Consider the following 13,853-nt stretch of genomic DNA (forward strand, 5'->3'; position numbering starts at 1 on the left):
AATTTTGGAGGAGGGGTCAGAGGTTATTTAAGGAAGGTCCACAGCAGGGTACTTTCTCTTTCGCTGTGGACATTGGATCTAGCTGGACACAGTGAAGGACGGTGGTATTTAAACAACACTTTCTTGCTTCTATTCCTTCTTACTTTGATTTTAATTTACTCTTTCCTTTTATTACTTAATTTGCCTTGTGCATCTCCCTTGGGCTAGAGCCCTGTGGGCTCCTGGGGGCTGGGGGGGTTGGGGCGCCCCTAACTGCCTACGGCCTGGTTCCCGGCCTGGGTGCTGGGTGGTTCCCGGCCTCTTCCCAGCCGCAGGTGTCGGGACGAGCACCTAGGCGCTTTTCTTTATTAATTTATTATTTAATTTTTAGTTGATTTAAAACCTTCCCCCCCCCCTCCTGCGGCCGCTGACGGCCGGGAATTGGTGTGCGCGTCCCGCTGCGGCCCTTACCTCCTCCGGCGGCGTTGCCTGCGGTGCGCCCCGGCGCTTTGACCGGGCGGGGGGTGCTGCGGGTGGTGCCAGGCGGCGGCGGAGCCGCGCGGCCGGCCCGGAGGAGCCGCGCGGCGGCCTATTGCGGCGCGGGCACTGGGGCCTTCCTCCCTCTCCTTGCCCTTGCGACCGGGATCGGCTGGGGTGGGACGGGCGAGCCGGCGGATCGGTTTCGCCTTGGGAGGGAGGGAGCGGCCCGCGCTTCCCTGGCTCCCGCCTCGCCGGTGGCTGCTGCCTTGCCCTCGCGCGCCTGACGGGGCCGCGGTGGAGTGGGCCGCTTGCGGCCTCGGCACGCGTCGCGCCTCGGGCGGAACCTTCCCCGGGCCCCCCGCTTTTTTGCTGGGCCGCTGCTTGCCCCTGACCCATGCTGCGTGGCCTGACCGGCATTGCCGGCGGGGCGCTGCGGCGGGAGCCGTTTGGCGCCTGGGGCGCGCATCGCGCGTCAGGCGGAATTGGGTGGCCTGCGGCCCTGCTGGGCTAGGCTGAGGCCTTGAAGGCCTCGGGCTTGGGCCTGGTCAAGGGATTGTAGGCCCAAAAAGCTCTTTTGGCGGGAGCGCCATTTTCTGCTGCCTAGCCTGGTTGCCACTGGCCCCCAGTGGCCGTTGGAGGAAGTGCAGCCTTTATTGAAATTACAGGCTGCACCACCTGGTGTTGAGTTTTATATTACGCTTCACTGAAAGTGTCTCAATAATCGCACTACTTGCCTGGCTGGTTTAATTGTGTGTTTACTTTATTGTTTCGTGTTTAACTGTTATTTGTTCTTCCTTGGTAGTAGGTATGGCTCCAAAGCGGAGGGCATCACAAAGGCCTAGTTCGGTCTCTTCAGCAAAGAGGCCTATTAAAGGCCCATCCCAGGCCTTGCGATCTCCTGAGCCGAATCAGTCGATGAGCCGCATACAGTCCATGATCTCTGGTTTAGCTAGCGACCCTGTTGCGCTAGCCCGTGTTGAAGCTGAAGTGGACAACTTGCTGCAACGGCGCTCACCTCCATCGACTTCCTCTGCAAGGCCAGCCCTTCCTGGGGGCACAACGCCGCCGGTCGCATCATCTAGTGATGATGAGAGTGATTTTATAGCAGCTGGGGGCTTCTTGCCTGATGCATCCCCTCAGCCCCCGAGTTCACCTGAGCCTCCGGCTGCCGCGGCTAGGGGCCGTAAGAGTCCTAAGGGTACTGCCAGGAGAAGGGCGTCTGCCCGGGTTCGGGCAGCCCACGCCGCGAGAGTGTCACCCCCTCTAGCGAGGGCAGCTGCTAGTCATTCACAGGTTGTCCCTTTTCAGCCTATCTTAAACACAGATCAGCAAGGTGGCGCTTCCGAGTCTTCGGTAGAGGATAGTCTGCTTCCTCCTCCAAGAGCTTCTTCTGGGGGACGCCACCGCCGCAGGAAGAGCTCAAGGAAGCGTGCCAAGAAGAGTCGGAGGGACACTTCATCCTCCCTTTCAGGTACCTCATCCTCTAGCTCCAGTAGCGATGAGGAAGCCTCTCTTAAGCTCTATTGGGGTTTTGGCGAGGCTTCGGGACTTCCAAAATGGGCCTGGGAGCGGAGGGCAAACTCCCACAGGCGAAATATGGGGCAACTCAAGAGTGTCGTGATGGTGTTTTGGTTCCCGATGTAAGAGTTGCTACCAGCTCTCGGATTTTGGATGGCCGTTATGTTGACATATTTAGTCTTGCCCCCCCATTGGAGGGCCAGGATAATCAGGATAAGGGTTTTGCCGCCTCTAAAAAACGTCAGGCGGTGGCAAAGGCAGACCGTACGTTCGAGCGGTGGCTCGATAGCTTTCAGGTTTTCGCTGGAGTGGTGTATGCAGCTTATCCTCGGAGATCTTTGCACCTGTGGGTTTATTTGTCTATCGTCCGTTCGGCATTTACGATGGCGGGAGAATCTGCCGCGATATCGTATGATGAGAATTTTAGGCGCAGGGCAGCCAAGATTATCACGGCCCGATGGGACCGGAAAGATCTGGATGTGTGGACCACTTATGTGGCGCCGCGTATTGACAAGAAGGCTGCGGACCCATTGAAAGCTAAGGCCATTCCCATCAGGGTGGGTCGCAAGTTGTTTTGTTGGGATTATAACAAAGGAACCTGCCTGCGACAATATTGCAGGTTCTCACACGTATGTGAAAAGTGCTCCGGTAACCACCCTGCATCGGCTTGCACGGGAGGCCGCCGGTCCTTTCGGAAAGGTGGGGGCTCTCAGCAGCCCCCAAAGGCCGCCTCCCCGGCTCCTGCTGGCGGAGCAGCTAAATAACATCTTGTCCTCATTAGCCCATACCCCGGTACGGCTGCAGCCGCTCTTGGCGTTGCTGCAGTCATACCCAGACAAGAAGGCGGCCTCTTATTTGCAGGATGGTTTTTTCATTGGGTTTCAGGATACCAGTGGTTTCTTCCCCGGTGGCGAGGAACCCAGTAAACCAGAAGTCGGTTTTGGATATGCCAGAGGTGGCCCGACGGAAAATTGGGAAGGAGCTGGCCTTGCATCGGATGGCAGGCCCTTTTGTAGAGCCCCCAATTCCGAATCTGCATATCTCTCCGTTGGGCATTGTCCCTAAGAAGGCCCCGGGGGAATTTTGCCTAATTCACAATCTTTTGCACCCCAAGGGCACATCAGTAAATGATGTTATTCCCCCGGAGCTTTGTTCAGTGAGGTATGCTTCCCTTGATCAAGCGATCAAGATGGTTCGGAAGTTTGGGCCAGGTGCCCTGTTGGCGAAATGTGACATTGAGTCGGCATTCCGTTTGCTTCCAATTCACCCCGATGACTTCTGGTTACTGGGCTTCCAATGAAGGGGGATTTTACTTTGATAAGGCCATGCCGATGGGCTGCTCTGTGGCCTGTGCGGCTTTTGAGTGTTTTAGCTCATTTTTGGACTGGGCTTTGCGCAAGAGGACTGGTTTAAGCGGTGTCACGCAGTATTTGGATGATTTTTTATTGGCCTCAGCTAGAGACACGGGGCACTGCGTTTAACTATTGCAGGCCTTTGATAAGTTGACACAAGAATTGGGCGTGCCATTGGCAGCGGAGAAGACGGAGGGTCCTGCCACACAGTTGACTTATTTAGGTATTTTGTTGAACACCGTGACCCAGACGTCTAGTTTACCGGCGGACAAGATAATTGCGCTGAAGGCAGTTATTAGGGAATTGTTGCCTCTCAGGAAGGTAACTTTACGTCAGCTCCAGTCGTTATTGGGCCATCTGAATTTTGCCTGTAGGGTGGTCGCCCCGGGGCGACCCTTTTGTTCCCGTTTGGCCAGACTCATGTCAGGCTTGAGAGCCCCGAGGCATAGGGTGCGCCTGTCATGCCAAGTGAAAGCTGATCTCCAGATCTGGTTGGAATTCCTGGAGGAATTCAATGGGGTGTCCTTGTGGCAGGACACCCTAAACCTTCACACAGATTTTCAGGTGCATTCTGATGCGGCAGGGTCCTTAGGGTTCGGCCTGTATTGGGACGGTAGGTGGTGCGCAGAGCGCTGGCCAACAGCTTGGCGTGGGGAAGCGGTAGTTCGGGACTTAACGTTTTTGGAATTCTTTCCCACTGTAGTGGCTGTATACTTGTGGGTCGAGCATTTCAGGGACCGTCGAGTTTGTTTTTGGACCGATAACCTGGCGGTGGTGAATGTGCTAGCCAAGCAGTCTTCACGGTCTCCCAGGGTATCAGCCCTGTTGCGGGCTTTTGTTTTGCATTGTTTACGTTTTAACATTGTATTTTCTGCCCGTTTTGTTCCTGGTGTGTCTAATGTGATTGCTGATGCTCTGTCCCGTTTTCAGATGGAGCGGTTCAGGTCCCTGGCGCCAGAGGCTCGAGAACGTCCGGAATTTTTCCCGGATCACCTCTGGAACCTTGGCAGCACTTAGTTTTACAGGGAGTAGCTGCATCTGTTGCCCCCTCCACTTTGCGGTCTTATGAGAAGGCTTGGTGTGATTTTTTAAAGTTTATTGGGCAGCCGGAGTTGGGAGGCGTGGGTAATCCCCACTCTACTTCTCAGGTGCTCCAGTATCTGGCGCAACTGTTTCAAAAGCGGCGGGCAAACAGGACGCTCAGACTGCATTCTGCAGCAATATCCTTCATTAGTAAGGCACTTTTTAACAAGGACCCATGTGGGAAATTTGTGGTGAGAAAGGCACTTGAGGGCTGGGGTCGGCTTCATCCCTCCAGGCCTATTTCCCGGCAGCCCATTACATTTCACCTGCTGTCTCGGATGCGTGGTAAACTGAAGAGCATCTGTTGGTCCAGGTTCGAGGCCCGGCTGTTCTCAGCAGCCTTTTCTTTAGCCTTCTTCGGGGCCCTGAGAGTGGGTGAAGTGGTGCTTGAACCTAACCGGGGTGGCGGTTCAAGGGGTCTATTACTGGAAGACGTGAGTTTGTCTCCGTCTGAGGTGCAAGTCAATGTCAGGAGTTCAAAAACTGATCAGCGGGGTAAGGGAGCGGTGATCCGGCTCCCTGCGACTGGGGAGAAGGGCCCTTGTCCGGTCAAGGACCTCCAGAAATATTTAGCCTTACGTCCACCAGGCATGGGCCCCTTGTTTATTCACGAGAATGGGCACCCGTTGGCTCGTCACCAGTTCTCAAAGGTGCTCCGCAAGGCCATCGCGGCCTGTGGCCTGGCTGCCGCTGAGTTTGCGCCTCATTCCTTCAGGATTGGGGCCGCGACAACGGCCGCTCATTGGGGTTTATCGGCAAGAAGGATAAAAGACCTGGGTCGGTGGAGGTCGGAGGCATACAAGGGTTATGTACGTAAATGATGCAATTTCGTGTGCTTACGTATCTGTTTCACCCTAGGTCGAGCAGCTACACGTATCTGGATTGTGGGGCACAGTATTGTGCACTGGGCGGCTTGCAGAGCTCGACAGTCTGGCTTGGGTGACGATCTTGGCTTTCCGCAGGAAGTGAAGGTGTCCTGGATTGCCAGAAGGGGAATGCTATGGAAGGAACTTCTGCCGCTTATCCAGAGGCGTGTTCTTTTGGAAGGCCCTCCTACGGCGATTGTCATTCAGCATTGGGGAGAATGATTTGGTGTCATATTCTTGTTTTGTTCTGCGTGCTATTATATTGGAGGATGTGAGGGATTTGGCGGCCATGGTGCCGCCAACGAAAATAATCTGGTCAAAGTTACTTCAACGCCGTAAGTGGAGGGGTAGCCCTTGTGTGGAAGCCACCGAGCGGTCCAGGAAACGGATTAATGCTGCAGTGAGCAAGTTGGTGGCTGAATTGGGTGGGTTTGTGATTCCACACCCCTTGATTAGGTTCAAAGCCACTGAATTGTTTATGATGGATGGGGTTCATCTGTCCTCTGTTGGGAATGATGTGTGGTTGAGTTCAGTGGTGGATAAGTTGAGGGTGTGTTTGAGGCTGTGAGTGGTTGGCGGCGAGCGTAAAGGGCTCGATTGGTGGTTAGGCATTGGTTTAAATTGGTTGGTGGAGGGGTATGGATTGGCTGTGCCTGCCCCTCCAATGAGGTTGCTGCATGGGAATTCCATTAAAGGAATTCAGGGACTTACCATCCATTCGTCCAAACCCCTGGAATCGGGCTTGGGCCGTGTAAGTCCCTAGGAGCATGCGGGGAGAAGCTGAGGGTCTGTGTCGCAGCTCCACCTATCCCTGAACTTGTTCCTCCACACTGGCTTCCGCTGGAATCCGGGAGCCAGTGCTGTCCCCAAGGTGGGAGGGACAGCTAGTCGTAACCAATGCCTAAGCAACCACTCACAATTTGTATGCAAATAAAGTTGTGGCCAAAATTATGCCAAAAACCTTAAACAAAATTCATGTGTGATGTGTGAGTTATTGGGGTTAAGGGTGTTTTGGGGACCTCAGCACGCAACTGTTTTTAACCTGAAGCACTACTTTAGCTAATGGGGCCTCCTGCTGCCGCTGCGCCGCCAGAGCACGATTTCTGTTCTCATCCTGAAGCAAAGTTCTTAACCTGAAGCACTATTTCTGGGTTAGCGGAGTCTGTAACCTGAAGCGTATGTAACCTGAAGTGTATGTAACCTGATGTACCACTGTACTAAAACCCAAGGTCATCTAATATATAGCATAGTTGCCCTGTGCATCTTTAGAATGCTAGCATGCTTTGATGGTATGATGAGATCAGAATCACATTTTACTGGCATTTGTAGGTATTCTTCACTATGCTGTGCTTTGGACTTTCAAGCAGGAGAGGTAGTAAAACGGTTCCTCTCTTGACGGTTTAATAGCAGGGCATTCCCCCTGAAGGTAGTGAAGGGAAGTAATACACACCATAAATCTGAAACACGTTTAAAGCATATTGCTTCTCCTGGGATTTGTAGTTTACCCCTCACGCAGCTACAGTTCCCAGCAACCATCGCAAACTACAGCTCCCAAGATTCTTTGGGGGAAGTCATGTGCTGTAAATATATGATGTGTGTGTGTGTAGCCCAAGTTAACTCATTTTACTTTACACCAGAGTAATAGGTGTACTTTGTCTTGTGTCCTGTTGTAGCGGGAATGTGGTTCATAAATGTGTAAAACAACCACATATTCGGATCCATGTAGTCATACTTCTTCTCTGCCCTATTTTAGAGACTCAGGCTGGCTCAGATTCTATTAACACCAATCACTGTAACTAGTCCAAAAAACGGAATAAATGAAACGCCAGCAAGTGGGACCTGCAACAAAATGTTGGTGCATTCTCCAGCCAGTAATTCCTTTCAAACAGAGTACTCTACTTCCCATCTCCCCATTTTCTTTTCCAACTAACAATCTACATTATGTGGCTATTGCGTATACTTCATTATTGCTGGGCCATTTGTTTGATTTTTGCTGGCTGATGTTTTATGTTTTTTCCTTTTTTATGTATTTCTGTAGAACTTGGTATTCCCCCAAGCATGCTTCTATTTTCTTCTTTCCCAGCAGCTCTTTGTTGACTGCAAATCCTGGCAGCCCTCTGAGCTGAGGTCACTTTCTGCAGAAGTGGTACTTTATTTATCCCGAACCGCAGCTCATCCACACTTCTGCTTGTCCCATGCCTAGAAAGCACATGTCCAAACTGTTTCCCACTTGCCCCATGCTTTCTAGGCACGGATCTGAGCTGTTTTGCCTTTGCCTCAACATTTTCCCCCAGAAAATCCATTCTTCAGTGCTAAATCTTACTGAACATCAATCCAGAGAAAACCTGATTGATGTTCGCTCCAACTCAGCGATAAACAGCAGGTTTTCCATGGGGCATGTGGTAGGGCAAGCAGAAGTGTGGACTAACCCTCAGAATGGTTACTAAAAAGCTTTAGGGGAAAATAAGTCCTAGAGAACACTTCTGGCCTCCAATCGTATCATAAAATGAGCGTGTTCTAAATTGCCACTGATGTCTATCTCTTGCAGAGCATTTATTACAGTATTTTAGACTTGCACTTATGTATGAACTATTATTTGGTTTCTCAGCACTATGACATTGGCACCTGAATCTAGCAGACCTTTCCACTGAAGAGTACTGCACTTGAGGTGAGTTCAGATTATGTGTTTCAACTTGTGAGTAATCTTTCACATCTGCAAGTCATCCATAGAAGTTGCATTCATGTGGGTGTATAAACCAGGGAGGGGTGCAAGAATTGTAAATTCTAACTTTGTAAGAAGATCAAACCTATCCATTCTGAAGGAAATCAGCCCTGAGTGCTCACTGGAAGGACAGATCCTGAAGCTGATTCTCCAATACTTCGGCCACCTCATAAGAAGAAAAGACTCCCTGGAAAAGACCCTGATGTTGCGAAAGATGGAGGGCACGAGGAGAAGGGGACGACAGAGGACAACATGGTTGGACAGTGTTCTTGAAGCTACCAACATGAGTTTGACCAAACTGTGAGAGGCAGTGGAAGACAGGAGTGCCTGGCGTGCTCTGGTCCATGGGGTCATGAAGAGTTGGACACGACTAAATGACTAAACAACAACAAACTAAGCTAGTTTCTACACATAACCCTTTCTATCCTCTGTCCAGGCAAACAAGAAGCATGATCAGAGTTCAAGGACAAATTCCAGCCTGGTAAAAACACCTGGGGAGGTTGTGAAGCAGGTCAGGTGAGGTGTGTCGCTGAGGAGAAGTGTGGCCTGGAGCAAGTCCTGAGAGCCAGACAGAGAAGCTTGGAGAGCTGAATTGTTTACATGGGCTTGGAGTTTCCCACCCCTAGTAAAAACTGGAAATAGGCAGTCAGGTCTTGTATCTGGCCAGAGGAGCAATGACTGATGGGAGGAGTGCTTAGAGATGAAACACTATGGTACACCTGTAGCAGCAAAACTGGACACCTTCATCTGCTCCAGCTACAGTAAAACATGTCTCTCCTGTATGTTTCTTCAGCCACAGCAGGCACTGTAACTCTCCAGCAGTTTGACTTCATCTCTGAAGGCATTTTTTCATTGTCTCCTGAGACAGATGGATGCCAACAAGAAGTATAAACTATAAGAAACACAACTGGTTTGTCCTAAGGCGTTTTGAAATGAGTTATGTCCTTTTCCATGTTGCATCCCTGAATAAGGTTCCACTTTCAAGTTTTGTTTGGGGGAAATGACCCAACTACATGCAATTTGAGAACCCAGTGATTAATCTCCCAGCTGAAATGTAGCCAGATGGCAGTGTGAAGAGGAGGTGGTTTAGGGGAAAGGGATACTTAACTTTTTCCCAATCAGCATTGCCTTCCTCAAGCAATATTTCCTTCAAGAGGGGAAGAGATTCAAAGATGGTGTCTCCTTCCCCATATTTTACAGCCCCTGTGGTTGCATGCTGGAAATATAATAGTCTCAGGCATCCTGTGTCATGCATCCAGGGACTGGGCAGAGGAGGAATGGTGGAGACCGCCTCCCCATCCTGACCCTTCCAGAGAGGAGGAAGAGGAAGACAGTATAGATTTACAACAGTGGCTTGAGGGAGGTCACAGCTCAGAGGCAGATAAGGGGAAAAGTTGAGAAATAGTAGGAGAGGAGAAGCAGGCAGAGTCGGAGCAGCAGCTGGCTGACACGGTGTCATTAGAAAGCGTCCCAGACCCTCCATCTCCCAGAACCCAGTGAGCCTTAAAAGCAGGAGAGCAAAGAGCTCAGAGACAGAAGGCATGTAGCAGCACCTGTAGAAGTGACAAATGAGGAAGTGGAAGAGACGGGGGTGGAGATTCACTCAGGACAATGCCATTATCCAAGAGGCTGGGTTCTATAGCCTCTCTCTGTAAATACTAAAATAAAAAGGATGGTAAGAAATTATCCCTTGTCTTTATACTTTCTTGGGCAGCCAGCCAGGAGACACTGACATCCTGACACATGCCTAGTGTTGTAGTCTTATAAAGTATATTTCCCCTGCATTTGATGCAAATAATCATTAAAAATATACCATCACTTGAGAGTAGAAACATAGACTTTTCAAGACCTCTGTACAATTCTACTTACTGAGCATGTGGTTGTGTCATTCATTCTGAGGCCATGGGTGTAGCAGACACAATGGCAAACTGAAAACACCGCTAATCATTTAGTAAATGTGGTTTTAATGAGGACATTTCAGAGCTGACTCTGTTTCAAGTGTAATTGCCGCTAAATTAAAAAACTGAAGGCACATATTTGTGTATCCATGTAGCAAAATTTGACACCCTTGTGTATACTCCAGGGAAATTGGGTCTTCCACAGCCGTAGCCCCAGCTAACGATTCCCATCAAGAACCACTTTCCATCACTTTTGCTTCGACATGATAGGGGTCCTCCAGAATCTCCCTAAAAAAAGACATTGTTTTCAAAAGTCAACACATTCTGCTGTTTTAGATCATTTCTGTTGATAGCATCAATTATCTACCAATGTGGATAAAAGCTGTCCCCAGGTGTCAGGGACAGGCAGGGCTCTGAAGACTATGTGGCGGAGGCATGGGGAATGACCCAGGAGAGGAGACCAGTGATTTATGGGGATTGGTGCCACTCACAAGGTGGGAGCCGGGCTGGGGGGGGGGAGGTCAAGCAGTCTGAGATAGAGGAAGGTGCACCAGATGTGGCAGAAGACGAAAAGGCTGTTCAGCCAATAGATGGGTCAGTAGACACACTACCTTCTCCCACCCCACCCCACCCCGTCTCCCAGAACCAGGAGACGTATGAATTGGGAAGAACAGTGGCGCATTCCATGCAGGAGAAGTCTTAGGTTGCAGGAGCGCAACCTGTCAGGGGAGTATATAACATGGGTAGGCAAACTAAGGCCCCGGGGCCAGATCCGGCCCCATCGCTTTCTCAATCTGGCCTGCGGACGATCCAGGAATCAGCGTGTTTTTACATGAGTAGAATGTGTCCTTTTATTTAGAATGCATCTCTGGGTTATTTGTGGGGCATAGGAATTCATTCATCCCCCCCCCCAATATATATATATATATATATATATATATATATATATATATATATATATATGCAGGTTTTGGTGTCTTCGGGTATCTTCCCGTGTAAGAGTTGGGGTGTCTAGGCGACGTTTCGACGAGGTCTCACTCGTCATCTTCAGGCTGGTGCTTTCGGCTTCTTGTTACTAGAACAAGAAGCCGAAAGCACCAGCCTGAAGATGACGAGTGAGACCTCGTCGAAACGTCGCCTAGACACCCCAACTCTTACACGGGAAGATACCCGAAGACACCAAAACCTGCATTCCTGTACCCGTGAAAATCTACGAAAGCATATATATATATATATATATATATATATATATATATATATATATATATATGTGAGGGTTTGATTAGCTGCTTGTGCGTGAAAACGTGCTCCCTCAGAGTTTGTGCGCCCCCACAAACCTCCGTGTGTGACGGAGCTCCTCAGACATGTCTGCTCTAGTCACTAGTAGAGTCCGACAGTGGCTGTCTGCGGAAGCGTTTCCAGCAAAGAAGTTCCTTAACGGAAACGCGTCTCCTGGACTCACGGCGTGACAGTTTCCTGCGAGGTATGGGTCTCCCTATGGGAGACTCCGATACCTCACCACTGTTCTCGCTGGAAGCCTCCCTGAGCCCTCCCTCCTGCTCGCATTCCCTCAGAGACCCACTCCTCCCCCTGCTGGTCCCTGCTTCAGCAGTTGAGTCTCTTTCATCCTGCCTGAGTCCCTCCACCACCTGATGCTCTGATGGCAGTTCCCTGACATCCACCTCCCCTCCAGGGCCCCCCTCACCCCCTCCCAATTCCTCCCCCCTGGGAGGTGAAGGGCTAAAACCCCGAAACGAATCTTCCTCATCTTCTGACGTCTCGAACAATTCTCTCCATCGATCGTCGTCCTGGCCAGCTGAATCCTCCTCCTCTTCAGAATCTGGGAACCCCTCCAACTCCTCTTCCTCGTCGGTGGTGGCAAAGTATTCCCTTCGGAACCTCGCTACAGGCTGAGGTTTACGTGGGAACCTCTGATGAAAAGTCTCTATTAAAACCTCGTCATTGACATCCTCTGCCCTAACCCAGGTGTTTTCCGACTCCGGTTCCCCTTCCCACATTACCAAATACTCTACTTGATCTCCCTTCCACCTGGAATCGAGGATCTCCGCTACATGGTAGCTGTGTTCCTTCTCCTCCATTGCTGGTCCCCTAGTGACCCTCCCCTCACTGTCTCCTCTATACGGTGACAGCAACGACCTGTGAAAAACTGGGTGCAGCTTCATGTGGTTCGGTAACCGGAGCCTGAAAGCCACTGGATTGACCTGCTGTATGACTTCAAACGGACCCAGCCTTTTGGGTCTTAATTTCTTACAACCTCCTTTGAATGGCAACCCTTGGGTTGACAGCCACACCTGGTCCCCCACCCTGATGCTTTCACCTTCCCTTCTGTTTTTGTCTGCTTGCCTCTTATATTCCTCCTTAGCCCTGTTTAAGTTGAGTTGGAGCTGGCGATGGATCGCTTCCATTTCTTCCACGAACTGTTCCGCAGCTGGAACGCTCCAGTTCTCCCCCTCCCCCCCTGGGAAGGCTCTGGGATGGCACCCGTGATTAGCCAAAAAGGGGCTCATCCCCGTGGACACGTTCTCTGCATTGTTGTAGGCAAATTCTGCCAACGCCAGCTTCTCCACCCAATCATTCTCTCTGTCATTAACATAACACCTCAAATATTGTTGGAGAACCCCATTTGCTCTTTCCGCCTGCCCGTTGGTTTCAGGATGACGGGCCGTCGAGAAATTAACCTCTACATGCAGTAAGCTCATGAGCTTCCTCCAGAACCTGGAAGTAAATTGTTTCCCTCGGTCTGAAACCACCCTCAAGGGGGCGCCATGCAACCTAAACACATTCTCTACAAACAATTTGGCGGTTTCTTCTGCTGTAACCGCATGTGAGCAGGCTATGAAGTGGGCCATTTTAGTTAACAGGTCTACTACAACCATGATGGCTGTTTTCCCTCTAGACCTTGGCAGATCAGTCATGAAATCTATTGCCACTGCTTCCCACGGTCTCTCAGGTGTGGGCAGTGGTTCTAATAAACCAGCCGGCGCCTGCCTCTCCCCCTTGGCTCTTTGGCATTGTTCACACCCTCTCACATACTCCCGCACATCTTCCCTGACCTTGGGCCACCAAAATTCCCTGGTAACCAGCCACATGGTTTTGTGTTGCCCAAAGTGCCCTGCTGTGGGGCTATCGTGCAGCTGCTTGAGTACTTTCTCCCTCAATTCCCCTTCAGGTATATATAACGCTCCCTTATAATACAATGCCCCATTTCTCTCCTCAAAACCACCGGGTTTGTCTTCCTCCCCTCTGAGATCCCTGAGTTTCCCCTGGGCGTATGCATCCTGCACCGTACCCTCTACCAATTCCCTTTGCCCCACCAAAGTCCCCCCACACACCCAGCGGTCCTCTGGAATGATATGGGTTTCTTCGGGTGCTCCCTCCCCCTCCAAATATTCAGGTTTGCGTGAGAGAGCGTCCGCCCTAACATTCTCTGGGCCTGGCACATAACAAATCTCAAAGTTAAATTTGGAGAACTCTTGGGCCCATCTCAACTGCCTTTGGTTGAGCACTCGCGCCGTTCTCCAGTACTCTAGATTTTTATGGTCCGTGCACACTTGCACTTTATGTTGTGCACCAACTAGCAGATGCCTCCATCTCCGGAACGCCTCATGAATAGCAAGCAGTTCTCGGTCGTACACCGTGTAGTTCCTCTCGGATTTGTTCAGCTTCCGCGAGAAGAAGGCACACGGACGCCACTCCGACTCCTCCTTCCCCGGCTGCAGAAGAAGCACCGCCCCTATGGCTCTGTCAGATGCGTCTGTTTCAACCCTTAGCTTCTTTCGTAAATCCACATGCAGAAGTTGTTCTTCAGAGGCGAAGGCCCTTTTCAGTTCCTCAAACGCTCGCTCCGCCTCCGCCGTCCATACAAACTTCTTCTTACTGCTGAGACAGTCAGTGATGGGCGCCGTCAGATGGGCGAAGTTGCGGATGAACTTAC

General features: G+C 50.9%; 2 protein-coding genes across 3 annotated transcripts in view; one reads left to right on the plus strand and one right to left on the minus strand.

Moving 5' to 3' along the window:
• The window catches only part of LOC308589698 (uncharacterized protein), a 474,186-nt gene that overhangs the window by 58,653 nt on the left and 401,680 nt on the right, over window positions 1-13,853 (plus strand). The window lies entirely within an intron of this gene.
• TMPRSS7 (transmembrane serine protease 7) overlaps window positions 10,014-13,853 on the minus strand; it is a 35,667-nt gene continuing 31,827 nt past the window's right edge. Inside the window, exon 18 of the mRNA XM_081198177.1 lies at window positions 10,014-10,186. Within this exon, the coding sequence (XP_081054303.1) occupies window positions 10,016-10,186 (171 nt within the window). The 3' untranslated portion in view covers window positions 10,014-10,015. The remainder of the gene's footprint in view (window positions 10,187-13,853) is intronic.

This window comes from Podarcis bocagei, assembly GCF_964188305.1.
Source record: "Podarcis bocagei genome assembly, chromosome: 6".
NCBI classification, from domain to species: Eukaryota; Metazoa; Chordata; class Lepidosauria; order Squamata; family Lacertidae; genus Podarcis; species Podarcis bocagei.